Raw genomic sequence first — 26,608 nt, 5'->3', positions numbered from 1 at the left:
TCTGAACGGAGTAATGTATTGCTTTGAAAGGTGGTCGTAGCGTCGTCTAAGCTCCGTGCGCAACCCACGATGTTTGACACCAAGAGTTTAATGATTCCGGGTCAGCTATTTCAGTTCCCTTGACCATATATACCTTAGCGATAATCTTGACTGCCTGATAATCTTGCACAGCAATCCCTTCTGAGCCAATAACTTTCCAAAGCTCTGCAAAAAATGGCCGTTGATAGCAGCCCCTCGATCTCTATCCACATAACAATAACTATTGACCCCTCCAAGAGTGAAGCGTTTCTGGAGGCTTTGAGACCAACATTTGAGGAAGTGATAAAAGAGCCTCTCAATGCATCCATTGAGGTATTCCAAGATGCCATGACGCCCGGCGTCTTCCGAATAATCGAGAATTGGAATACGAGTATCGAGTATATGACAAATGTGAGAAGTCCCGCTGTAAATATCAAGAATTTGGGAAGGAAAAGCTGAATCTAATTTTTGCTCATTGACAGGTGCAACGGAAGAAGGATTACTACAAGCCGTATTTTGCGGCAATTGAGCCCATGTATCTGAAACCGCTTGAGGCAACAGTCTACAATCGATTCCAAGGAAAAGAATGGAAGAGCAACAAGGAAAGGTGGTAATTCGCTAATTACGCATTATACATACGGGCCAACCCCAGAGCAAACAATATTGTGTCGTTCAATAGCCTACATAAGCACTATCTATCGGGACTCGGATGCTCAACTTCCTTGCTACTATCAATGACGCAACAACGGATTGGAAAATAGGCTGCTTAAGATAAGATTCTATCTTCCGCAGCTTATGGATGAAGTGACAATTGTATTGTGCCACCGATTTTGATGTGGTATCTTGCTAAATCCCTGTCTCTGATCTGATCCACAAAGACAACCCATACTAGTATATGCGACCATTAACGACCCAAACTCGTATATACTATTTTTATATAGACTCCAAATTTCAGTCCGTACGATAATTTACAGAAAGGATTGAAATTTGGGTGACAGAAAGCTTTTGTGCTACTGTTGCCATTTCTAGGACCTGCTGGGCTTGTCCAGAGACACTATCGGAAACAGATATTGCTCTACGCTGACCTGACAACAATAAGCTTTGGGTCAATCTTCGCTTTGATCATCCATGACTGCATTCTTCGGCGAGCATATGTACTAGAATCTCAAGAATAGAGCGCTTATGGGCTGACAATTGAATTACGGCAACGTCGTATATCTGGTATTAAAATGCGATGACGGATTCGTGCTCTAATAAGATTTGACCGAGAGTCATGAAGTCTCAAAGTTGTCTAAATATGATCTAATACATTTCTTATAAGGGCGTTTGAAGTCTTCCCCGAGTCTTACGGGAGGCTGTTCTCGTTTAAATTCCGATTGCCTTTCTAGATCATTCATCAAGTTCATACCGCCACGAGACAAGTCATCGCTCAGATGATAGATAGTGATAGGGTGGTCGGGGACTGCTAAGGTGGTCATTGAACTAACCAGTTTATTTTCGAGATGCGCTCAGCTTGAAAGCACAGGCTTGATCGAGTGGCTAATTCATCATTTTATCTTTACCATAAGCATTTCATGTGTTGCTGATTTATATGCTCAAGAAACGCTCCGTTGAAATTCAAATCTAATGTGATCAATCTCGCCCAACGCGGGCAAGGAAATCCTATCAAATCAGCGTTGAACATTGTTATCACCGTTGTTATGACTCTGAATTGACAATTTTGTATGTTGAGTTTCTATCCAGGCGAATTCAATCCAGCATTCTTCCTGCCGGGATAATCAACTTTCCCAACGATGGCAAAAGTATGAGTAGCAAAGACACAAATTCAGTCTTGGGCGAGGCACATTGGAAAAGTGACCTGCAGTGCATCCTGCGTGGTGGCATTTTCGGAATTGGTCAATGAGCACGGTTCAAAAGCTGCTGACCTCACAACAAGAGTCTAAGAGGTGACGAAAGATCTGTGTGGAACTTTTTCTTTCCTATTTCTTTTTGGGTGAAGTGAATTGCGTGGAGCTCTTTCGGGCCACGACTGGGGCTGCTAATTCAGAAGTGTCAGTCAGAACTCATTTACAAAGTTTCCTGTATATTTCTAGACCATGACGATGCTGTCCTGGCTGAAAGTCAGGCAATTATGATTTCTTGGGCCGTTATTTTTTCGGAACAAGATGCTTCTTTTGCTGACTTTCTTGAATCAGATCAGCATATACGCAAGTCTAAGAATGATATGATTGTGCTTTTGTTTGTGGAACATACCCGCTTCTAGCCCTGCCTGTTTGACAAGCAATTCGATGGCTTCCTAGGAGTGGGTTTAAATGAACGCGTAGAAATCGAGATGGACACCAAAGTCATCAAATTGATACAATTTGATGATTCTAGGAACATGATCTGCCTCTTGACACCGGCTCCCGGGGGGGAGGGGGCGCAGCCATCAAATAGATTCAACAGGATCGAATCCAACAGAGAATGGCAGGTGGCGACTGGAATCCACTGCTTTTTGTTTTCTTCTGTACTATTTTCCGCTGACCGCACCTCTTTTGACCATCTAGTTTTCGTCTAGCCAAGCGTTTCGACTTCATGAATCTTGGAGAATAAGTCTTTTACTTTCTGAAAGTTGAATATTCACCAGCCATCAGCTAACTTTCACCAAAGTCAGAAGTCTATGAAGACACGGACTGTTTAATCCACTTTAGCCAGCTGAGCAAAACGGTGAGCGCCGGAATGCTGCTGGACTTTTAATCGACCCTCCGCCTGTACTGTATTTCAAGAAGGTGATTAGGACAGATTGTGCTGCGGCCTTTTTAGGGTTGCGCGCACATGGTGCAACAGGTATGGGGCTTCCATGAGTCGAGTCGAGATGACGGGTTGGGCAGAGCGGATTGAAGAACCAGGTCTTCGACACATATAACTAGTCACATGTTGGACAGGCTGCTAGATGAGGCCCAATAAGCTGGTGGCCGCTGTTGAAGAGCATATGCACATTTCTCAATGGTTGAGCAAAATTGTACACTTTCTTGTGACGTCCTTGGGCATTATATCTAGCTAATGCCTTATTTCAAACGCTCCAAGAGGGGCAAAACGTCACTGCGTTTGACTTCCTCAAAACTCCTTGTTTCGGGCCGCAATTGGAAGATGAGACGTGGAAGCAGTCAGAACGCCAGAAAACGACTGGCGATTGAAACCCTCAGAGTACATCTGTATCACTATACCATAGTCAGAGCTTATTGGAATGCGAAAAAACTTAAACCTTATGCTGTGCGTGGATATATAGAGGCTACATGCCACTCTGGGTGCTTGTAGCACCCAGCCACTATATCAGGCCGTGGAGTCCTACTCGAGTGATACGTATAACAGCAGTGACGACCCTTGTTCGTGTCACAGCTATATGACCCCGACGGAGCTCAGGTACTCGTCGTCCAGCCCATGCTGGTCAACCGGTGGTGGCGCTCGGATGACCCCACAAAGGTAAACGCACGGCCTTGGAGCTGCGAAGCTGTCCCTTACGCACACGTGTACTCGGGCCCCGGCCAAGGAAGGTGTCGATGGAAGGATTCCCGTCTTGAGGTGGTGGTAGTGGTGTTGGTGGTGGTGTGCACGCCCCTGAACTTAGCTCGCTTTGGATGTTTTCTGTCTTGTCGGCACTGGATCCGGATCCACGGGGGCCAAAAAATACCCATCTTCCCACTGGCTATTCAGATGGGCCGGGGCTCATTTGCTGGATATAAGATGACATCGAACGACCTCAAATCTGGTGCCGGCGAATTTGACAACGGGGGCAGCAGCGTTGATCTCCGACGCAACCAAACAACCAAGGGCAGCCAAGGTGGAAGGAAGGGTGGTTTGCTGTCGAGCATTGTGATAGATCGCGTGGGGCGCCACAGTAGTGTCGCTTTTCGCGCTTATTGCCACTGATATCGCATGTGGGTGTCCCCTGGCGCACGCCTCGCCCGGAGCATTGGATCCTTATTCCCGTTCCTTGCAGATGACACCCTGCAGCAGCGAACTGGTACCTGCACCTCCAGACAGCATCTAGTCTGCACAATCGGACTTGCATCTGCATCCGCGTCTGCGTCTGCATCTGCGTCTGCACCTGCATATACATCTGCATCTTGCGCCCGCTCGGACACCCGGATTATGCCCGGAAACCTTCCTGCTCTTGGAACATTGGAAGGAGCGGAATATACGGGGCACGGAGAGAACATCTGAGGCGGTGGATAGATGTGCTACAAGCGTATGAGTCCACTTGGGACCAGGAGCGGGACCTGCAAGTCGCAAACAAGATTGGCCCGTCTCGTGCCTTATGTCCCTGACCTTGCTGATGATGTTCGGCCGCGTTTCCTGAGTCGGAGATGGCTTGGCTAGGTCTTACCATAGCTGATGCTAAGCTGGGAGATAGTCAGTGGACTTGCTCGATATATACATGGGCAGAGAGATATACTGGCAGGCAAGTTGAGTGAGTGCAAAAGCCTGTCCACTTGCGGAAGTCTGCTCCGGGCCGAGGAGAGCTCGAATCTATTCGCAACAAGAAAGATATCCATTACCGCCAAGACCGGGCTCTTTCAACAGCAAGATGAATACGGGTTACAGAGCAATCCAGGGCACCGGGCAGGCAACAAGGTCCGCAGGCAAGTAGATAGTCAGCGGGATTAGATGGCCATGCCCTGGTATGCGAGGTTGTTTCCAGTTTCCAGTCTTCAGCCATCCGCCACCAGCCCCATGCATCAGCCGGGCCAGGACAGGACAAGAGGTCTCAACTGCCGGCTGACGGCCGGTGAGGGTCAACTTCGGTAGAATTGCATGCATCGTGCGTGTGCAACCCCCCTTGAGGGAGATGTGATGAGTTTGACAACAACAACAACAAGCTTCTGTCCCTGGCCTAGGCCTGGGACCCGTCAGCCGGCGAGAGTCGAGACAAGACAAGACGAGACAACACAATAGAATACAGCACAATAAGGTACAAAGCCCGGCGGCTTCATTAGCCAAGCCGTCCGGAAGGATGCAACGCTGGGAGACAAGGTTTTGGGCCATGTCGCAGACGGGGTCTTATTGCCGTAATACACGTCGTAGTCTAGCAGCAACAGCTCGCCATCAGCTTACTGTGAGTGGTAAAACAGAAATTGCGAGTGGGTGAGCAGGGCATGATGCGTGACAGAAGGCGATCTGATCGCGGCACTGGGGTCGCAGGAGTCAAACATGGAATGGAAATCAACAGCGCTTGGCGAGATTTCTGCGGGCCTTGCCAATCAACCGAGCGAGTCGACCCTGAGCATTGTTGCGCTGCGTCGGAGGTTTGTTCCTGTCCTGCATGTACCTGTGGTAGACGACATGTATGCACTGCACTGCGCTGCACTGCGCTGCACTGCTGCTGTTACTGTCGTCTTGCTCGGGTGGATCGTTGCTTGGACAGCATGTAGACCGACTACGCAATGCAAATTCAGACAAATACAGTAAGTAGTATTTTCCGGAATCTTTGAATTGACCGTCCGTCTCCGTCTCCGTCTCCCACGTCCGTCCTGATGCCAGTTGTTTGTGAATCTACCTGGTAAACAGCGTCCAGTCCAGTCCAGACGAGACAAAGCATTAGCTGCAGGCCCTCAAGGACAGCACAGCAAGACACAGGCACGTCCAGCATCCAGAAGCCCCCCCCCCTGCCGCAACCTTGGAAAAGTCCCCCCAAGCCCCAAGCCCCAGGACCCAGCCCCATGTCGCTTCGCTCGGCTTCGCTTCGCCTGCTCCATTCCCATTTCCACCAGCACCGAGCACTCATTCTTCCGTTGCATCCCATCCCAAGCCGCCATCCCCGCTCGCCAAAAGGCCGCCACACAGACAAGAAACGCTCCGTGCCGATCGGACCAGGACAGGCCAGGACCAGGCCAGGCCGTATTCCTGGGAGGGCGTGCTCTTGGACCTCACGTCGAACTCACCAGCACACCCTTAGAAACCTTGATCTCCCACCACTCTGCTCGCCACTGCTCAACTGCTCGTCCATCTGCCTGCCCAGCCCCAGCCTGCCTGACCCCGCTCTGTCAATGCCAATGTCTATGTCGACGAGGCCAGCCTGCCAAGCCGGGCTAAGCTGCTGCTGCTACTGCTGACCACCTAGACCTAGAGCTAGAGCTGTCCTGTCTTGGCCTGTACATACTAAACTAGCACCTACCTACTCTTGTCCATTCATCGCAGCCTTCTCCCTCTCTCTCCATTTGACCTCCTCCTTCTGTGCCAGTACCGTACGGTATTGCGACCCGCCCCTGTGTCCAACGTTAGAGACTACAGCCTGGATCATGCTGAGCCTCGGGGGACGACCGACCCACATATCTCGACTCCATCCCGACGACACGATAACGAGCAAGACCCCATCGCTTGTGCCCTTCGTCTGCCCTCTTCTGGCAGAGCCGAGACGACGCATATAGACAGCTCCAGCTCCAGCTCCAGCTCCAGCTACATTTCCAGCTCCCAAGTCCAAGTCCAACTCGAACTCTGTCCTTGACCTCTCGCGCATGAGGCCTGCCCCAAGGCTCACTTGGGCCCCGGCACGAACCAGAACACCAATAAGGATCCAGCGCGACTCCAGACCGTTGCCCAGCTGTCCTGCAAATCCACTCGAGAGCCTCGCCCGCACCCACTGGAAGCCGGAGAAGCCAGCAGAACCCAATTGCGCCGGCCTATGATTCGCAATCTGCTCTCCACCGCGCCGATCGTGACTCAAGAGCTGCAGAAAATCGCACGCGTGGTAGCGACTGCATCCTACTTGCGGCCCGAGAGTGGGTACGGACGCATTCATCTGGAGCTTTCGGACAGTCTAGAGCCAGCCCGCCTTCTAGAATAATTGGCACTTCTCTTTCACCTACTGTTTACTGTTACTGTTACGGTGGACGCCAGCTGGTCGCCTCCGCTCCAATGCGCATCCTCACCACCTCCGTGAATGTGGCCCGGTCTGTCGAGCATTCATCCTTCCGGCATGGATGCCCGCCGAAAATCTCCAGACGGTTCGTCTCGTCCACCTCCACGGCCACGCCGGCCGTCGGCCTCACTTAGTTCTGTCCCCTTGCAACGAACATTCGACCCGGCCTCTGCCCAAGTTCCAGGCGGAGCACCGGTACTAGGTTGGACACACCCCTTGCTTAGCTCCTTTCCTCTCGATTCTGTCCCCAGCCCAGAGGCAGCCAGTCTCCGGTGAACCACGGCGGTCTCGCAGCTGGGCCCTGGGGCTTTCAGTCACCTTGCCTTTCCGGTGCCAAGAGAGAATTGGCTAACTTCCTTCAGGGGGCGTTGCACGCAGGACATCTGCGGGTAATCTACGCAGCACGACATATCGCCCGGCAAACCCCACGAGCGCCCAAGCCACCGTACGGGCCGTCACACCAGAGCCCACCGAACACGGCGCACAAGAGGCCACAGGCACAAACAGCCACGGTGAGCCCGGCACGCCCGTCGTGCCAGGTGCTGCCGTCAACCACGCCTTCGGGCCAATGTCACCACAGAGCTCTTCCCCAAGATCAATACCAAATGTTCCAGGCAGCGCCATGTCCAACTCATCGAGTACTGCCCGAAGACAGGGCATCGTCTTCAACGACCACTTCCCCAGCTCCCTCGACAGCACCTCCTCGAGCCCCCCCTCGAGACCTCCCATCCGCCCTCGCGGCCACACAATGGACAGCCCATACCGCCAGCCCTCCGCTGCCCCAGCACCAGAAAGCTCAAGACATAGGGTGGGATCGGTGTCATCTTCTGGATCGATGGGGTCGATGCCACCTCATGAGGACGCTTTACGCGGGCCTCCTGTGCCGCGGCATTCTCCAGCGATCGAAACCGCCGGGTACCCTTCCGTCTATCCTGCACGACCCACTGATCTGCATATCCATACCGGGGGGACCACGAAGGAAAAGAAAGGGCTCACCCGAGCGAAGCTAATGAAGCGCATCTCCCGACCAACCTCTCCGATGATGTCGCCCCCGCCCTCTGTTGACTCATTACCTCTACCCGTACCGACCGACGATGCGAATAAAGTCCTACTCTTGATGAAAACCCTATGTGGGCGGATGAGAGGCGAGGCTGCGTATCAGAACGAGGCCAATGGACACTGGTACTCGGGGCTATGCTATGTGGAGGAAGAAAAGGGCAGTCTCATGTTCGATTCCGGCGAGCATGGCCCGTTCCACACCTCGGTTATCTCCGACTTACGGGGCTGTCGGGTGCTTCCCGTACAGAGGCCAGGCATGGACCGGCCTTGTCTTGAGATTGTCAATTCCAATAGCGGCGTGGAGGTTCTATTGTGGCCTCACGTTGCAGAAGAGCTGGACCTGTGGCTAGCTGCTCTGCTTTGCTGGCAGCAAGTACGGCCAAGCACTATGCGAGTTAACAGCCAGTCGACCACGCCGACATCACAGTACAGGCCGGAGTTGATGCGCCGAGGCTCATCAACGACATCAAATTCGGGCGCAATCATCAAAGTCAGCAGGGTGTCGATATGGGATAAAGGCGCTGCTCATTCCCCTCGTGCAATCGTCAAAAGGACTTCAACGCGGGACTTGCGATCCCCACAGACTGGCTGGAGGAAGGTTTCATGCATTCTTTCAGACAATGGGGAATTGAAACTCATCACGGAGAACGATGTCACGGTCCTCTGTATCATCTCACTGTCGCAATTATCGCGATGTGCTATACAGCAGTTGGACAAGTCAGTCTTGGATGAGGAGTACTGCATAGCGATCTTCCCGATGTACTCGTCAACATCTACTCAGCTCTCGATCTTCAGACCCGTGTACATTTCTTTGGACCATAGGGTGCTCTTCGAGGTCTGGTTTGTGTTGCTACGGTCGTTCACAGTCCCTGAGATCTACGCCTTGGACAGGGAAAACGACGACCAGATCCTTGAGGTTACGGACTTTGATGCGGACTTACCCTTTCAGATGTTCAGGGTCGAGAAGACCATAAATTTGCGTGTGATAGAAGCAAAAGTGGGTGGCCCGACCTCACCGCACACTGCTTCGCGAGATCGAAACGCCAGGCCTCAAGACGATGCTTTCGTTGGAAACTACTTCGCGGAGGTCATGCTCGACGGGGAAGTTCGTGCGCGGACGATTACGAAAACCGAGACCCGAAACCCTTTCTGGCGAGACGATTGTGAGTTTGCAGATCTGCCGGCGAACCTACCGTATCTTTCAGTGATTTTAAAACGCATTGATGGAAATTTGGAAAGTATGGCCCACCAATTACAAGCGTCCTTGGGCCTACCCAGAACCGGCAATTTGACGGAGGTTTCCTGTGGTGCTGTGGATCTCCCGTTACCGCAACTCGAACGGGGCAGGGACCATGAGCAATGGCTTCAGATCTGCGACGAGCGGCAACAATCTATTGGCACGATGCTCTGCAAAGTTCGCCACGAGGAGGTCGTGGTGTTCATGGCAAGGGACTACCAGCCGCTGTCCGAGATGCTTCATAAATTCAGTTCTGGGTTGACTGCACAGATCTCAGAAGCCCTTCCCGGACAGCTGCGACGGTTGGCCGAGATCTTCCTGAACGTCTTCCAGGTGTCGACTACTGCGAGTGATTGGCTGATGGCATTAGTGGAAGATGAAATCGATGGCATCGGTCAGCAGTCTCAAATGAGGAAAATGAGGTTCAGCCGGCGTCTTAAATCAAGCGAGGATTTGAACGTCTCCAACCCTCATGAGCGAGAGGCACTCCGCGACATGGGGAAATCATTGGCTGGCGAGGCCAATCTGCTGTTCAGAGGCAACTCTCTACTGACACAAGCTCTCGAGTTCCACATGAGACGTCTGGGGACCGAGTACATCGAAGAGATCCTGGGTGACAAGATCTTTGAGATCAACGAGATCAACCCAAACTGCGAAGTTGATCCTGGAAAGCTGCAACAGGGCGAAGACATTAGCCAGCATTGGGATCAGTTGTTACAATTCACGAACGAGATATGGGATTGCATTGCCAAATCAGCAAACAGGTTCCCTCCGGAACTGAGACACATTCTGAAGTACATCCGCGCCGTGGCCGAAGACAGATACGGCGATTTTCTCCGGACGGTGGCTTTCACTAGTGTCTCGGGCTTCCTTTTCCTGCGATTCATCTGCCCAGCTATTCTCAACCCGAAGCTCTTCGGCCTTCTGCGAGACTACCCACGACCTCGAGCTCAAAGAACACTCACTCTCATTGCGAAAGCATTGCAGGCGCTTGCTAATCTTTCCAATATTGGCAAGAAGGAAGTATGGATGGACCCGATGAACCGTTTTCTTACTTCGCGTCGTCAGGCTCTAAAAGACTTCATCGACGAGATATGCGCAATACCAGCAGAGCGCTCGAGCTGCATCCTGCCCGCATCTTATTCGACCCCAATCACCATCCTAGGTCGCCTCTCACCTCTAGCTCGGGAAGGCTTCCCCTCCCTACCATACCTGATCGATCACGCTCGGAGCTTCGCCCTTCTCGTCAGACTCTGGGTCGACAATCAACCTCTCAGCGGTGACGCCGAAAACCATTACGACGGCGATCTTCTAAAATTCCATAGATGTTGTGTCAGCCTCCAACAACGAGCTGATCTCTGCATGGCGCGCATCGACAGTGTTCGCGCAGCGGATAACGAGATTTCTAGTCAGCGCACAGACTCGGATGGTGCCCTTGCTGATGCTATGGAGCATGTCAGCTTTGCTGAGTCGGGCAATACAGCTTCGCACAAATCCGGAACCAGCGCTTCGTGGATGGACCGTGACCGGCCACCTGGCTCATCTGATGGTAGCTCGTTGGATGATGGCCGAGGGCCCGGACTGCGTTCTCATCGCTCGTCTGAGAGGTGGACCAGCGGATTGCGGCAAGCCGTAGCCGGTAGCGGCGAACTGTCCGACCGAAAGTACCATCACGGTTCTCTTAAATCTCTTCGCAATAGCAAAAACGCGAGGAAGTTTTTGTCTGGCTTCCTGCGAAAGGTCGACCGTACAGACAGCCCAGAAGCCTCCGGCTCAAGCGGGAGCCCCTCAGGATCGCCATGGCAAAACGGCAATGGTGACAACAACATTGGCGCTTCATTCAAGTCTGGATCGGGCTCGACGACGCCCACAGGCACACTGAAGGGTAGAGACAAGGAAAAAGGGCGGAGTACCTTTGGCGGCCTGGCGGAGGCCTGGAAAGAATTCGACCCGTCTAACAGGCATTAACGGATATTGCAAGACATTGCAGAGGACGAAATCACTGTACCATCATCAGGGCGAAATTCGGCACCTCTTTCTTCTTCTACAACCATTACTACTATTATAACGAAAGTCAACGGCCAGGAGATCTGAAAGGAGTTCACAGCGAGGCGCGAGACGAAAAAGACAGGAGGCGCGTTTTATGCATTCCAAAAGGGGCGGCACCATTAGCATATTTTTTAACTCCATTCACCACCGCCGCAGCCGCCAACCACACATCACCCATTCACCCATCCATCAAAGGTCTTCACCTTGATACTACCGACCAAACGGCTGGCTAGGCAGTGCGAAGAGTTCTTCTTTTCTATTCTTCTTTTATCACTCATGTTTCCGTCATCGGGTCGGCCTTGAAAGATCTTGAATCACGATACCTATATTGCAACTTTTTATATCTTCTGGGATGAAATGATAGATTGGGGTTTCTGTCTTGGATAGAGAGATACCACCATAGCCGACCTTTTATGTTTAGTCTTCACAGAAACTTCCTGTCCAAGCCTGAATCTTTCGGGCGGCACTAGGGGTCCAGCTAAGTGGCACGCTGGGACCAGTCATCTCGAGTTGTACGGATCTTGTTGTCCAGGCGTTGAAGTGCCTGACACGATAGCCTCCGACTGTGTCTTCCGCGATTCGTGTCCTGGCGAGAACTGCCGCTTTGGAGGGAGGAGATAGTGCGCCATGGCAAGGTGCTGAAGTCGAGACTTACGCCACTACATTGCAGTGGGACAGTCATAGTCAACAAATTATCAAGTGCTAAAGACTTCAATATCCCCACATTTTTCACCAGTGACTTGCGCGTGGTTCACGGGTCAGCTCAATTCTTTCATGGCTCATTACGCAGACGTGGATAGTCTGCGGTGGTATCTGTGCCTTCTTCCCTGTGAAACGCCCACCCCATGTACCAAACAATCCACAAAATGCCCCTTCCAAAAATGTAGAAAAGAAAAAGATGATAGGCTTTTCTATGGAGCTCTTTTTGAGAACATCACAAGTGCCCCCCTCCACGTTCGCCTAGTTGAAGAACTTCTTGTAGGCGGCCTTCTCCTTAGCCACCCGCGCGGCAACGCTCTTCTTCACATCGGCCAGCTCCTTGGCGATCGCCGCGTCGCCTGGCACCAGCTTGTTAGCCGCTGTCAAGTCCGCCACTGCGTTGTCCTCGTCCCTCAGGCGCACGTGGGCGACACCACGGCGGTACAGCGCCTTGGCCTTCTCCGCGTCCTTCAGGCCTCCGACGGCCAGGGCCGAGGTCGCGAGGGCCGCGGCGCTCTCCCAGTTGCTCAGCTTGATGTTCATCAGCGCGGCGTTGCTGTTGAGCGTGAAGCGCACCGCGTCCATCTTCTCCTTGATGTCCTTGGACGCGGCGGCGTCGCCCGCGCTGTCCAGGTCCGGGTCCTCGTTAAGGTACCGCAGCCCCTTCTCGTACTTGTCCAGCGCCGTGGCCACGTCACCCGCCTTGAAGGCCTTGTTGCCGAACTCCTTGCACTCGGTCGCGATCTGCAGCACCTTCTGCGCCGACAGCTCCCCCTCCTTGCCCTCGCCCTCCTTGCCCTGCTGCTTGGACAGCTCGTCCTCGGGGAAGTCCTCGTATGGGTCGCCCAGCGCGTCGGGCTTGTTGCTCGCGGCAGTGGCGAGCTCCGCGTCCTCGCCCAGGAGCTCGCCGCAGTCGGCGATGACTGCGGCCTGCCTGGGCTTGTCTGAGTCGGTGGGGAGGTTCTCGATCTGGCGAATTATGGACTTTCCCGTAAGAACTTCGCCGAAGACGACGTGCTTGCCGTCTAGGTGAGGTGTGGGGACGGTCGTGACGAAGAATTGCGAGCCATTGGTGCCTGCCAACGCATCTGTTAGCTACGAATCTTGTGCCGACCTTCTCACGCAAGACAGGCAAGGGGACCTCCTCAACTTACCAGGGCCAGCATTTGCCATGGACAACAGGAAGGGCTTCTCGTGCTTCAGCTCGAAGTTCTCGTCCTCAAACTTCTCGCCATAGATCGACTCGCCGCCTGTGCCATTGCCAGCGGTGAAGTCACCACCCTGGATCATAAACTGCTTGATAACTCGATGGAACCCGGAGCCCTTGTAGTGCAGGGGCTTGCCGCTCTTCCCGATGCCATTCTCGCCGGTGCAAAGTGCGCGAAAGTTCTCTGCGGTCTTGGGCACAACGTCGTTGTAAAGCTCCAGCACGACACGACCGGCAGCACGCGGGCCGATGGTGATGTCAAAGAAGACACGGCTGCGGGCTGCGGGCTTGGAGTCCTCGGTAGCCATTATGTGAAAGGGTGGGAGGTGTGCTGTAGTCGGTATTATTCGCAGATGGCAGCCTGGTACAAGCTGTAGAAGGTGTCCTGCTCTCTGTATGTAGAAGTCTGGAGATCAATGTGCTTGAGGAACCTTGGAAGGACCCTGTTGAAGATTTAAAGAGCTGAAAAGAAGCCAATTGCAAACGTCAATGTGTATGCTGACCAGGAGAAACTTTAGGATAGGTTGGAGCTTTATGCAGTTCGAGCAGGAATGCTGTGGCTTTCATCTGACAGGAACGAGGCTGCTTGCTCTTCGTGAACCTTCTATGCAGCCTTCAAGCGGGGCCGCCGCTGAGCAGCATCCCTGTCAAGAGCTCAAGGCCCGAGGTGGGGTTGCTTAAGTCTGGGAGTCCAGAGCTCCCTGCCGCGCCGGCTTTGCTATACCAGAGAGCTACCTAGGTACCTAGGTCCTGATGCTTTCTTCGCCATAGCAACTGGCAAACCTTCTCTGCCAAATAAACACATCGATAGCAAACTTTACCACGACCCTTTATGCTCATAGCTTTTTGCAGGCATCTTACGGATTGAGAGTTGCCTGTTCCAACGGTCTCATCTTTGCTTTGGTATGGAAGAGAGATTGACCGACTACAAACCAGCAGCATGCCCCTTGGCCATCCACTCAGCATGTATGGTATCCAATAGGTCCGGGTATATGTGATCATGCAAAGCTCCATCAATAATTGAATATCTCTTCAAGCCTTGTTCTCCTGCATTATGGGCCATCAGGTGATCCTGGAGCCTGGAGCCGTTCCTTAGAAATGGACACAGCATCCAGCCCAGCCTTTCATCATTGGCTCTGTGGTTGGGTGTGGTCAGCCTGGCTTGATTCTCCCAAGTTCAGTCTTCAAAATCTGCCTACTCTTGATACTCATTTTACGTAACATCACTGGAAACACGGGTTTTGGAGATGCAAGAACTCAATCATAACCAAACCATACTGTCTTACAGAGCTGGTTTGTACTCGTGATAATGTGCAATTACAAGTAGGACTGCATCATCTTCACCCCGTCCCTATGCTAGGAATGGCAGTAGTAAGAACATCGGCGCTAGGACTCGAACCATATCACAACATAGCGTCGTAGCCCTCATTGCAATCTATGCTACATGAAAGATGAACCAAGGGATCTAGATTAGTCATCGAGCTAGACTACATTTCTTGTGCAGGTTTGCTGGAGCAAAGTATGAACTTCAAAAATCAAAAATCACTTGGAAAGGTATGGGCCACAAGGGCCCTTACAATCTCGAGAACTAAACTTGGAGACTGTAGAAATCCTATATATAGATGTTGCTGGGGCACGCATCAGGTTGTCGACTCTGGCTATACGACTAGACTTGGCTCCCGGCCGGGGGGGGGGGGGAGTATATCTATTCTCCTCTATAATTCGATTCTAACATAGGCTCTTGCCCACCAAATAGCAGCCAGGCGCTCAAGAGAAGTCAACGTTATCAACCTGCTTCCAAGCATACTGATGAGCTGGATGATATGTCCCTCGGGGGTTCTTTGGCTTGGACTGGTGACGCGAGTAGATAGAGCGCTTGCCCAGGCCATTGCAACGGAACCAAACACCTCAGCATGGAGTGAGACAGAGCCATCAAAGGATGGTGCCTGATTCTTGAACAGAAAATCCTGTGGCCATCGGCCTCAAGTATCTCGGTTATTTAGTGATCCCTGGCTTGGCCAGATCCTCGGCCTCTTGTTGCCTCCCGGCGGTGAGCTCCAACGTGACCTGGAATCAGCGTTAGTGAGTCTGTCCTTCTGCGCCAGCATCGGAAGAGGGAAAGGTTGGTTACCGGCCCATCATTTACGAGAGCGACCTCCATCATTGCCTGGAAGACGCCATCTTTTACCTTGTCCGCTGCATATCCTTCCTTTACCTTGCTCAGGAAGTAGTGGTACAGCCGTTTCGCCTCGTCCGGTGCCAGGGCCTGGTGGAAGCTCGGTTTATTGCCTTTCTTCGTCGAGGCGAGCAGGGTGAATTGAGAAACGCAGAGGACCTCTCCACCGATGTCTTGAACGTTTTTCTTCCACTATGCAAATGTCAGGCAACAGCACGGCACAGCGTGTGACAAGAGCGGCCCGAGGGTGAAACTGAGGAGGAACATAGGCGAAGAGGGAGGGGGGGCCAAATACCCTTCCACCATTCTCATCATCCCACAACTTCAACTTGATGACCTTGGCCGCCAGGCTCTCGGCCTCCTTTTCTGTATCCCCCGGGGCAACAGCAGCGAAGACCAGAACGCCCTTGCCGATGGAGGAGACCAGTTCCTTTTCCACAGTAACAGATGCAGAAAGCACTCGCTGGAGTATGGCTGCGAGCGGCTGATGAGAAAGGCTGGGAACACGAACACATATATTGAGCTGCAGGAAGACAACTCACCCTTCATCTTGAGACTCACAGGCTGCCTGTAGCTGTGCTGTCTGTCCAATATGCCTTTGTTTGAGTTTGAGTGTGCTAATTACGTCCCGCCCCCTACAGATGTTGGCTGAATCCCCTGTGTATCGTCCCGTTGTGCAGATGCAGATGCAGCTGCAGAGACCCCGTAACTGGAGCCAACTTTAGACACTTCGAATATGGCATCTGTCTAAGGTGAGGCCGTGAGACAGTTCACTGGCACATGGGGTCCAATGGATCCATTCCAGGCTTGCGAGGCCTAATTCAAAGTTGGTATAGGGTGGGTCTTGACTCGGCCTGGCTGCTGGCTGGCAAGTGGGCAGCTGAGATCCGCCTTGGGAGCCTGGCCTGTGCGCCGCCTGCGTAACTCCATGGAGCGGCTGACGTCTGCTGAGCTTACTGTTGTACACAAGCATCAGGCGGCACGTAACTTGGAAGGGTTGCAGATAAGACACAACAAAGTCTGAAGCCTGTCAATCCCCCAACACAGCAGAAAATTCTGATTTGAGAATTCCAGAACACCCTGATCACTAGCATTGACCTGACTATGGGCTTGTAGCTGCCTTGCATCCTATCCACTGGCTCAAGACCGGACCCCAATTTGCCGCAACGTTAACAGCCTGTACCTGTCTAGAGTGTGGGCCATCGTGTCAGCCAGCCCTGCCAGCGTTTGGTCATCTCAGTCGTTGGCTGGATTGGCGCACCTCTAGCATTGGCAGCCTTGCCGACGTGACCTCTTCCTCGCATCTCCCCACCACCAACCTCCTCAGACACCAACAAGACCCGACAGCGCCCTGCCTCGAGCCCTTTTCTACTCGAAGACGTACATACCGACTACGCACGTTGGGTATCGAGCCCACCGCGACAAACACTAACAGGCGGCCCGAGCGAGCTCGTCGATAGCTCCTCGGAAGCTTCACGACAACTTGGATCCCCCCACCGCGCCGAGCAACGGTTGCGGACATCCCTCGGTCACATACCTCCCTAAATTACTACCTTCTTTCCTGGACGCCCTTCACGGCGCCACGGCGTTGATATGGCAGCACGGAAACTGGCGCAGGAGGTCGACAAGACCTTCAAAAAGGTGTCCGAAGGCATCGAAGAGTTTGACGAGATCTACGACAAGATCGAGCAGTCAAATAACCCTGCCCAAAAGGAAAAGCTCGAAGACAGTCTGAAGCGGGAAATAAAGAAATTGCAGAGACTACGAGATCAGATCAAGACATGGGCAGCCAGCAACGACATCAAGGACAAGGGTCCTTTGATCGAGCACAGGAGGCTGATTGAGACGGTTGGTCTGGCGGTCAACCCCTGGGTTTCGAGACACTAACTGCGCTGCAGCGAATGGAAAAGTTCAAGGCCGTGGAGAAGACCATGAAGACAAAGGCGTTCTCGAAAGAAGGACTTTCTGCTGCTGCGAAGCTGGACCCTAAGGAGAAAGCCAAGCTCGAAGCCAGCGATTTCCTCGGCTCGCAGATCGATGTACTGGAGGAACAGATCGAAAAAATGGAGGCCGACATGGAACTATTACAAGCCGGCATGAAGAAAGGGAAGAAGGCCAAGAAAGACGACGCGGAATCGATAGCCAATATCGAGACCATCATCGAGAAGCACAAGTGGCACCAGGGAAAGTTGGAGCTGATCCGGAGATCCCTGATGAACGGCGGCGTCGAGGCAGATCAGGTGTTTGACCTCAAGGATTCGATTCGGTACTATGTCGAGGAGGGAACGTCTCAGGAATACATGGACGATGAGGAGATGTATGACGACCTGAATCTCGAAGAGGAGGAAGATGTATTTGGCATGAACCAGGACAACGACAAAATCTCAAGCCAGGACACGCAGTCGGTACAGGACGACGTTACGGAGACGGAAGGCAGGTCCTCGAGCGCAGCAGCAAAAGGGAAGGAGAAGACATCAGCAGATGCAGGAAGCTCAGCAACGAGCAGAAAACCGTCCTCGCAACTTAAGTCACCCCTGCCGACACTCGCAACACTCTCGACTCCCTCGTTACCAACCATGACAGGCCCCATACCGGGCAGTAATGGCATGAAACCGGCATCCGTACCAACAAGACCGCCTGGGGAGGGCCTGAAATATGCGTCTGCGGCGGCCGCAGCAGCAGACAAGAACAACGTGGGAATAGCACCGCTACCGCCCCCACCAAGCGCACACCCGGCAGTTGGCATCTCTTCATTAGCAAACCAGTCTAAGACGAGTTCAACAAGTTCACCGAGCATATCATCAGCACAGATAGCAGCGCCTGTGCCACAACAAGCGGAAGCAAAACATCCACCGGCTGCGCCTGTAGCTCCCGCAACTGCTCCTGCACCGCCGGCTTCCACGCCGAAAATCGAGGCCGCAAAGACAGCGCCCTCCCGTGCAACAGCCAAAGCTTCGGCGGTCCCCGAACCATCTGAGGCAACAAAAGGTAGTGTCTGCGGTGGAAACTTGTCAATCCCGCTCCATGCTAATCTTCTCGCAGCTCCTCATACAAACGGCGTGACCAACGGTGTCAAGTCTGTCGAGCCAGAGCCGGAAGAGGAGTCGATATACCACCTCCCGTCTTCTCTGGATGATCTCGTCGAGTCATGGGAAGCGACGAAAGCGAACCCTACTGCACCTGCCACGTCGCCCTCGGCGCAACGATTGCTTGCGGCTTCTAGTAAAATGGCCCCAGACGTTGCGGACGCGGAGCCACCTCGCAATTACTACCCCGAGAGCTACTGGAACACGAATAAGACATGGCCGAAGGAGCCACTCCAGATAATGGACAACCCGCAGTTGTACCAGCCAACAAAAGTGGACAACGACACTTTATTTTATGCCTTTTACTACAAGCAGGGGACGTACCAGCAGTACTTGGCTGCCAAGGCGCTCAAGGACCAAGCATGGCGGTTCCACAAGCAGTACCAGACGTGGTTCCAGAGGCATGAGGAGCCTAAGAACATCACTGAGGAGTTCGAGCAAGGCACATACCGATTCTTTGACTATGAATCGACGTGGTCAGTATTCCAGCGGTGTCACTACATGAGACTGTGTCGTCATTTTGCGTCGCGCTTTCAGCTAACACCATGCCTCACAGGATGAACCGTAGGAAGGCCGATTTCAAATTCGCCTACAAATTCCTCGAGGACGAAGTTTAGAAGATATTCGGGGATGGGATACAGGCGTTTGCCTGGTCCCGCACGGTGTTTTGCAGGCTCATGTTTTCTTTGATCTCCCGGAGACGATCAGGATGGATGATTTTTGCACTCCCGAGGATTTTCGGGGATCACTGCGGCGTCCTTTCTTGCTCTCAAGGGGTTTTCTGGAAGGCAGAGAATTTCGGCCCGGGGAGTCCGGTATGAATGGGGAAGATGGCAACCGCTCGCCTCTCCACTGAGGTGGGTGGGAGTCCGTTGGACGGCCATTTTCAGGTTTTGTTCGAGTGTGTACTGGCAACAATTTGTCCACATTGAATGGAAACAGAGGCACTAATGTCTCAGGAGCACACGCTCTACGACGTCAATAACAACCATGCAGCTAGACGGGCCAGAAGCGCATCGACGGAAATAGCTCAGAGTCCACGGTTCAAAAAATGACTAATGATACTTGCTGCCAGCAAACCAATCTCTATTCTCATATCTTGGTTTTATGCTGTCGAGAACGAAATGTGTTAATGGCATGTGCACAGATGCATATAGGGATGTACTGAAACGACGTAGCTTCGCGGCGAATCAGGTACACGAGGCTGACAGAAGGCGCACATATGCATGACCAGCCTATGATTAACGCCTCACCAACAAATGCTGCCACTTCACCCCGCCGAGCCCACACCATCAAATTCACCTCGATGCAGAAAGCCTGGTGGAATGCCTCCAAACTTGTCAAGTGCAGATGACCCAAGTGGTGTCCTCGCCAGCCCTGCTCCATTGCCCGCGTTTGAATACATGCCGTGGATCCTCAAGTGCTTCAATTTTTGACATCCACTGGCTGCAAATTTGACACACACAACAATGGTATTCCGACGGACGCATGTATTGCTGCCCAACTCGCACCCCTTGATCTCAATGGTGAGCTTTCAGGTATCAATACAACCAGGGGGTTTATAGGTATATGAAGTTCTACTGTTCCAGTTGCCTTCTCGTTGCCCTGTTGCTTCAGCCGCCTGCCTGCTCGATCTGCAGTGTTCACTTTCATACTCAGGATTTTGCATTTGATCTTCTTTCCACCCCTTCCCTTCCGACCCTATTTCTTCCCGACTATGGGCATCAGGCTTCGACCCGCTGCTGGTGGCTGTGCCCACTGGTTGAGCACCCCAGGTGAGCCTGTACTGCCCCAACGCCAGCTGCTGCCTGGAGATGACGTGCAGCAATCAATGTTGGCACTGCCAGAATCGCGGCACCTACGAGCTTGCTCACGAAACAGAGAAGCCCGCCAGATAAGCAAATCCTTGTCACCGCAGCCGGCTTGCTAGCTTCCACATGCGGTTTCTCGGGCCAGTAAGCATCGTGCGCGCTTTCTTCAACGCCATGTTAATCAATCTTTGCCCAGACCATGCCACGATGGACTGCGGCGTCATATCCTGCAGGTCCGGGTGCTGTGCCGTGCTCGGGTGACCACGCCGATTTGGGGGCCATCGCAGCTGCGTCGGCAGCTTCCCCGGATCCTGTCATAGGCCCACACAGACGCGACGTTGATGCAAGCAAGCGGTCGGTGAGAAAGCTTCAGCAGCCATGGCCTAGGCTGCCACGATCACCAAACGCTGATACAGGGGTTTGGATTCTGGAAGGATTCTAAATTGGTTCCAAGATCGAGGCATTTTGTGCCCTGGAGGGTCCTGCTGACCAGTCGATGGGGAAACCCTTTGTCGGTCCCGGCGGATGGTCATCGTCATGGCCAGATTTGGAAGCTCAAAAACCCCCCAGCCCGGCTTTCGCCGCAGAGGAACGCACGTCAAGCACCATGGATACCTGTCGATCCTCTGCTGAGAGCCCTGTTCTGCTCTGCTTCCCCCAAGAAGCTGCACCTTGATGATGCTGCGCGGTGCGACCAAACAGGATCAAGCAAACGGCGCCAGTGCACCAACACCCTTTCCTCGATGAGGCAGCTCAGGCAGACTGTCGGGCGAACCGCTACTTTGCTGCGATGCTTGGCAGGCGAACCACTCGCAATCCGACCAGTTAAGGCCGCATTCTTGAACGAATGGCAGCAGCACTGGCTAACTGGCTAGCCGAGAGTTGAGGCTGACCAGTTCTTGTCTAACGCTATGCGGCGGAATCCACGCCGGCCGGCATTAGAGGACTACATGTGTTACTCACTCGGCTCCGCATCTAGATCTGCAGGTCCCTGGCGCAGACGACATGTATGTCTTTCTTTCTCCCTCAGCCCCCAATACGCCTCAATGTTCGGCTTGTACCTCAACTTGACCTGGCACCCCGGGGCAGGGACTACATCATCGCCTCTGTCAGGTTTGAACCAGAGCTCTCAATGTCCTTGTCCCCGGTCTGTCCGTGTCCTCATGACCAGCTGCGCGTGCCACTTGACCCCGATCCGGGGAGCCAAGTTCATCCATCCGGTCTTGACGGCCTCGCTACGAACAAACAAAATGGCTCATACGTGCCGAGAGGATTGCGTCGATACCTTCGTCGGTGTGCAGTTACCAGATGGCCAAGCGGTCACCATGGGTCCTCGTCCCAAAGGGTGAAATGCCGTGCAAACATACACACGTTGGCACACCACACCCTCTTCTTCCTATACACGCCGCAAGCCTTGCCCACCCTGCATCGCGGCTCATGCCTATGTGGAGCCGTCGCTCTCCCTCCTACACCACCCCGCCATGTTTTCACCCTTGTTCGACGGCTATGAGCATCACATCGTCCACTTGCGTTGCTTCTATTCGACGGCACGTTAGTGCTTGTCAGCCCCATCGAGGCGACCGCCATCTGCAGGTTATCAGGCCTCGGTCAGGGGACACAGACTGATAGGTTGTTTCGACCGTTGTTTCTCACTCAAGCGTATCCCTCCTCCAGCATGCTTGATGTCACCGCCCCGTTTCCACCGTTTCTACCGTTGTTTGGGTCCTTTGCTACACGCCTCTACTTCGACTCGGCTCCCCGGCCGTCGTACTTGGGACTCGATATCACTTTCCTTGCTCACCGAGTTTTGATCTGATAGGACACACCACCCCTGACAGGTCACCAGCGCCAGCTTTTCCTACATGGGTCCCTCTGCGCTTTTATTTCCCTCTAATACTGCGGTCCTGCATATTCGCGAATGGCAGTGTTTCAAGTTATGTGGCTGTATCGACTTCTAGAAGGCCAGGGTGAGTCAACCTGCAGTTGAGCCTCTTCTCCCTGCCGAATCTCCTTGCGCGTCAGCGACGCTCCATCGCGTCTTGGTAGGGTAGGGCTCGGGAGGAAAGGACAGTGTATTTTGTTCCGATAGTCCTGCACATTTATGCCTCATCGCCTATGTCGGCATCGTCCATCGTGGCCGTGAGAGCAAACGCCCAAGCATGCGGACCAATAAAGCGCCTGTCCCCATCATCCCATCTCTTGTCCCCGGTGTTGTTTGCTCGCCTCGTATGCCAAAAGTGCCAATTCTGTCAAGCCTTGCTGGAACAGACTTACTTGAGCCGTGACGAACAGCAATCGCTCAATGCTCTACTTAGACAATTACATATATCAGCCGTGGTCGAGGACCTAACCTCACTCCAAGGGTTCTCATCATCCACTCTCTGGGTACGACATCCACATTAGAGAATTGCCTCTCCTCTCCCTTCAGCAAGATATTGTCTTGAGCCTCGTTGTGAATTTTGTTTGCGATCATTTCCCACCACATCATTTTGTGTTAGTTCTCTTCACGCGTCTTGTCGACGGTGGCCCTTCTGTGCACGCCAGGATGTCTGGCGCTCAATACAACTACATAAGGGTGCCCACCGCTTCCAACGACATCGGCTTCGGAGCCAACGACTTACCGGACTACGGCGACTATAACGGGAGCCTGCAAAGAAGCCTGTCTGGGTATTCTGACGACACGACATCCTTTGGGTCTCCAACGTATGAGGTGTCCCCAAGCCTCGACAATTTTGATTTCGAGTTCAGCTCGCCTCACTACGGCCATCATCAAGTCTCAGCACCAAGATCTACTGCTACCACTACGAGTAGACCTCACACGACCCGTTGGACAGACACAACTATCCCCGGTTACAAAAATACACTCAGTTCTCCGCAAGTTGTTACCGGCTCTTTCAACATCCAACCAAGCAGGTAAGTTCACGAACCTCTCAGGGATTCAAAATCTCTGACCACATCCACTGCCTGCCGTGCGACTCCGTTGTCACACATTCGAAATCAAAGAGCTAACATTACAAAGCATAATGTCAACCCCATCGCCAGAATACGTCTGCCTCTACGATGGCTGTCGGCAAAAGGCCTTCCGGCGGTCGGCAGACCTAGACCGACACATCAAGCACGTGCACCTCAAGCCGCCGGACACGTACTTCTGCGACTACAACAGGTGCCCGCGGAGCGAGAAGGCCGTGGCGGCGGCGACGAACTCGACATCACAGCCCCTCGAGACAATCGCCACCGCCTCGTCCTCCAGCGGCGCCGGGATCGGCGCCTTCGGCCGCAAGGACCACTGCCGCGCCCACTACCGCGACTACCACCGCGAGGACCTGTGCCGGCGCAACGGCAAGGAGGCGGCGGGCTGGTTCGACGACCGCAACATCTCCAGCAGCTGGTGGCGGTGCACAAAGTGCCTGCGCAAGGTGTCGTACTCGCGCTGCGGCTGGGAGTGCCGCGACTGCGGGCAGACGCTGGAGCCGGAGCGGATCAACGCGCGCAAGAGGCGGATGGGCAAGGGCTCGTCACTGTCGTCGTCGTCTTCGTCGAGGGCTTACTGAGACGGGACTTCCCGTCGGTGGTTTGCTTGGGGGCTGTGCCCGCTTGGGGATTTTGGTTCTTGTCTGGCTGAAGAGGTGTGGGGGGACTTGTGACACAAGGACCTTTCCCCAACGAATCTTGTTGACAGGCACACATGTGGTGACGACTATCCGAAGACGAGCAGGACAGCGTGCAGCCCCAAAGACAGGCACCACGTTTGAGTGTCGCCAGGCTGTCCTATCAATCTTCGTCTCGGCGTTCTGCCTCGTTGCCTACTCCCTTGCATATCTTTTTCACCCCTTCTACTTTCCTCTACGCACACGCACACAAGAGACAAAAATACGTGGCAAGCGGCAGCGAGACTTGTGGTGTTGTGGCTTATTCTATTCTTGTACGCTCCAAGTTTTCAAGACGCGTTTCCTTTTCCCTTTCGCTACTTTCACCATCATACCTGGCGTTGGCCTCCGGGCGTCTGGAGTTTTTAGGGCACCGAATGTTTTGTGGCTTGTCTTGCTTGCTGTCCGCGCCCCCGCCCCTTTTCCTTCTCGCTGCTGCCTACAGATTCTCGCCAGCTGTGGCGTCGTTCCAAGATTTCCTGTGACCAAGATTCGTCATTCCAGAGCCTGCTTCTCTTTCTTATTTGCTTGTTTTTCTGCATGTTCAAACCTTCTGCTACGGAGTTTTCCTAGGTGGCGTTGCTTATTCTGCTGCATACGGGATGCGGCATGGCGCGATATGTGGCTTCAAGGCAGACTGGCAGGCGTAACGGTGTTATTTTGAGGCTGACGCATGTATGGACTATTCAGAGAGGCAGACTGGCGTTGTATGAGGCGCAGGCTTGGGGCAGAGTAGTGGTGGGGGAGGGTGTGTTGGCTTCAATGTTGTTGGTGCGTCATACGTTGGTGTGGTTACACAGCATGAGGACAAGAGATGTCAGGCTTCACTGAGGCAGTGTAGAAACCATACAAAATACCATTTTTATGTCACTTCCCTTAGACCCATCTCGCATCCTCATTGTCTTAGAAAAGCCAGCTTGCTCTTGTGATATTTCTTTCTTATCTTTGTGTTTTATTGCTTGCAAGTACTATCTATCAAAACAGGCCCAATCGTACTGCATAACATTTTGCACAGCACCAGTTGCCGCGCTAAGAAAACATACATGAAGCCTAGATTAGCTTTTGTATTGTAAGATATGGAGCTGAATGTTCCTGGGTTGGCAATGAACAATTTGAATGATTATTTCCAAAATAGGATACATGGCTCAAATCCGACTGGCAGTCAATTTGCTGTTCATTAGAGACTGCCGTAGCTTCGAGGCTTGTTGAGAGCTCACGCGTGGTCAATAGGAGAGGGGCCAACCCCTATATCAATCGTGTAAACATGCAACGGCTTCACAATCTTGCTCTGGCCATCCGTTTGGAACGGCACTCCCCGGTTCAGCTGTGCAGCCGGGAGCCATAGCCTCTTCTGATTGTCGACCCACATGGCATCAATCCAGAGCAGCCTCTCATCTTGCACCAGCGTCGTCCTCGTGCCGTTGGGGTAGACCTTCTCGATAGCCTGACGGTCCGTGTCGCTCACGTAGATGTTTCCCTCAGCATCGATGGCAGTGCCGCCTGTCGACGGGGTGAGGGCGTACGGCTCGACATATTGGGACAAGACGCTCAGGCTCGCCATGGACGAATTGTAGAAAGCCTGGTCAAGGAATTGCGTTTCGATACGTGACATGCCCCCTGACGCGGGCTGATAGTAGAACCACTTCCCGTCCGGGCTGACCTCGAGCTGATCCGCGTATATATACTGGGCCTCCCCGGTAGAAGAGTACATAAGCTTCCCCTCCCCGCTCGTGGGTGTAAACGCCCCAACTGACAGGTCCCCCTCGAGCAGCCGCACAGCTCGCCCGCTGTCCAGGTCCAGGACAATCAACGCGCCGCCCGCGCCCGCATCGGTGAGGTAGGCTCTGGAACCGGTGGCATCGAAACGGATGTCGTCCAAGAGACTTTTTGACAGGGTCACGTTGCCCATGGGATAGACGCGTTTGACCTCATCAGTGTGCGTGTCGACCACGACCAGCTTCGGACCCTCGGGGAGGATGACGGGGGTCCCGAAGCCGGGGGATCCCGTGTCAACCAGCCAGAGGTTGCCGTCCCGGTCGACACGCTGGCTGTTGACGCGTACGAGTGTGGTGGCCGGGTCGCTGTCACTGTCCGGGCCCGCATATGAGTTCCAACTGGCGTCCGGGTAGGGGACGCCGGTCCCATTGACCCACTCGACCACCTCGGGGAGGCCCTGGGCCTGCGTGCCGTCGACGCGGGCGTAGAGGACAAACAGCCGGCCGTCTTCGGTTGTGCTGACGCCATTGCAGGGCGTGTCGAGGGTCAGGGCGACCTGAATGCGGGGATCCTGGGCTGCCAGGCTTGAGGTGACCAACAGGGCGGCCGGCGCGAGGGAGTGAACACGCATTTTGTGGTTGGATGATGGTTGCGCCTGATCCTGTTCGCAGCAATTTGGGACAGAAGGTTGCGATCACCCGCTCCAATGTCACAAGGGATCTATCAGAAGGTGCATTGGACAATCATTCTGTAACCCATTCCGCATACCAACCCAGATAGTATTTATACCACGTCTGTGAGGAGAAAATGATAGTACCGTGGTGTAGTCGTGACGTGCCGAGCCCCGCCGCGAGGTGTGAATGGGCATCAGTCAAGCTGCACGGTGGTAGCGATGCAGCCTACCGCGTTACACCTGCCGCACATGGTCTACCGAATGAATAGATGCGGAGATGGCCGGATGGAGAAGTAGTCGGCTCTTTCGCGTCATAGAAAGCAAAGTGATAA

The 26,608-nt window shown here is 53.5% G+C and overlaps 8 protein-coding genes across 8 annotated transcripts; 4 read left to right on the top strand and 4 right to left on the bottom strand.

The window, feature by feature from the left end:
* Nucleotides 1–213: 213 nt before the first annotated feature.
* On the top strand, nucleotides 214–632 carry J7T55_014639 (uncharacterized protein; the record flags this gene model as incomplete). The annotated part of the gene is made up of 2 exons (XM_053134947.1): nucleotides 214–429; nucleotides 501–632. The coding sequence occupies 2 exons, from the start codon at nucleotides 214–216 to the stop codon at nucleotides 630–632; spliced, it is 348 nt and encodes a 115-aa protein (XP_052987274.1).
* Nucleotides 633–6,172: 5,540 nt separating this feature from the next.
* Nucleotides 6,173–6,796, bottom strand: J7T55_014638 (uncharacterized protein; the record flags this gene model as incomplete). The annotated part of the gene is made up of 1 exon (XM_053134946.1): nucleotides 6,173–6,796. One exon carries the CDS (start codon nucleotides 6,794–6,796, stop codon nucleotides 6,173–6,175), a length of 624 nt encoding a protein of 207 aa, XP_052987273.1.
* Nucleotides 6,797–6,973: 177 nt separating this feature from the next.
* Nucleotides 6,974–11,180, top strand: J7T55_014637 (uncharacterized protein; the record flags this gene model as incomplete). The annotated part of the gene is made up of 3 exons (XM_053134945.1): nucleotides 6,974–7,001; nucleotides 7,279–9,138; nucleotides 9,235–11,180. 3 exons carry the CDS (start codon nucleotides 6,974–6,976, stop codon nucleotides 11,178–11,180), a joined length of 3,834 nt encoding a protein of 1,277 aa, XP_052987272.1.
* Nucleotides 11,181–12,221: 1,041 nt separating this feature from the next.
* On the bottom strand, nucleotides 12,222–13,475 carry J7T55_014636 (uncharacterized protein; the record flags this gene model as incomplete). The annotated part of the gene is made up of 2 exons (XM_053134944.1): nucleotides 12,222–13,036; nucleotides 13,115–13,475. 2 exons carry the CDS (start codon nucleotides 13,473–13,475, stop codon nucleotides 12,222–12,224), a joined length of 1,176 nt encoding a protein of 391 aa, XP_052987271.1.
* A 1,687-nt stretch (nucleotides 13,476–15,162) lies between these two features.
* On the bottom strand, nucleotides 15,163–15,892 carry J7T55_014635 (D-tyrosyl-tRNA(Tyr) deacylase; the record flags this gene model as incomplete). The annotated part of the gene is made up of 4 exons (XM_053134943.1): nucleotides 15,163–15,234; nucleotides 15,314–15,535; nucleotides 15,639–15,817; nucleotides 15,886–15,892. The coding sequence occupies 4 exons, from the start codon at nucleotides 15,890–15,892 to the stop codon at nucleotides 15,163–15,165; spliced, it is 480 nt and encodes a 159-aa protein (XP_052987270.1).
* A 1,044-nt stretch (nucleotides 15,893–16,936) lies between these two features.
* J7T55_014634 (uncharacterized protein) lies at nucleotides 16,937–19,046 on the top strand (the record flags this gene model as incomplete). Its single annotated transcript, XM_053134941.1, has 4 exons — nucleotides 16,937–17,191; nucleotides 17,242–18,331; nucleotides 18,386–18,905; nucleotides 18,986–19,046. The coding sequence occupies 4 exons, from the start codon at nucleotides 16,937–16,939 to the stop codon at nucleotides 19,044–19,046; spliced, it is 1,926 nt and encodes a 641-aa protein (XP_052987269.1).
* A 3,739-nt stretch (nucleotides 19,047–22,785) lies between these two features.
* On the top strand, nucleotides 22,786–23,791 carry J7T55_014633 (uncharacterized protein; the record flags this gene model as incomplete). The annotated part of the gene is made up of 2 exons (XM_053134940.1): nucleotides 22,786–23,153; nucleotides 23,260–23,791. The coding sequence occupies 2 exons, from the start codon at nucleotides 22,786–22,788 to the stop codon at nucleotides 23,789–23,791; spliced, it is 900 nt and encodes a 299-aa protein (XP_052987268.1).
* A 1,309-nt stretch (nucleotides 23,792–25,100) lies between these two features.
* J7T55_014632 (uncharacterized protein) lies at nucleotides 25,101–26,234 on the bottom strand (the record flags this gene model as incomplete). The annotated part of the gene is made up of 1 exon (XM_053134939.1): nucleotides 25,101–26,234. The coding sequence occupies one exon, from the start codon at nucleotides 26,232–26,234 to the stop codon at nucleotides 25,101–25,103; it is 1,134 nt and encodes a 377-aa protein (XP_052987267.1).
* Nucleotides 26,235–26,608: the final 374 nt, after the last annotated feature.

Source organism: Diaporthe amygdali (assembly GCF_026229845.1).
Source record: "Diaporthe amygdali strain CAA958 chromosome Unknown NODE_50_length_292117_cov_63_955086, whole genome shotgun sequence".
NCBI lineage: Eukaryota > Fungi > Ascomycota > Sordariomycetes > Diaporthales > Diaporthaceae > Diaporthe > Diaporthe amygdali.
The sequence above is the reverse complement of the archived record's forward strand: the minus strand, read 5'-3'. Positions and strand labels throughout refer to the sequence as shown.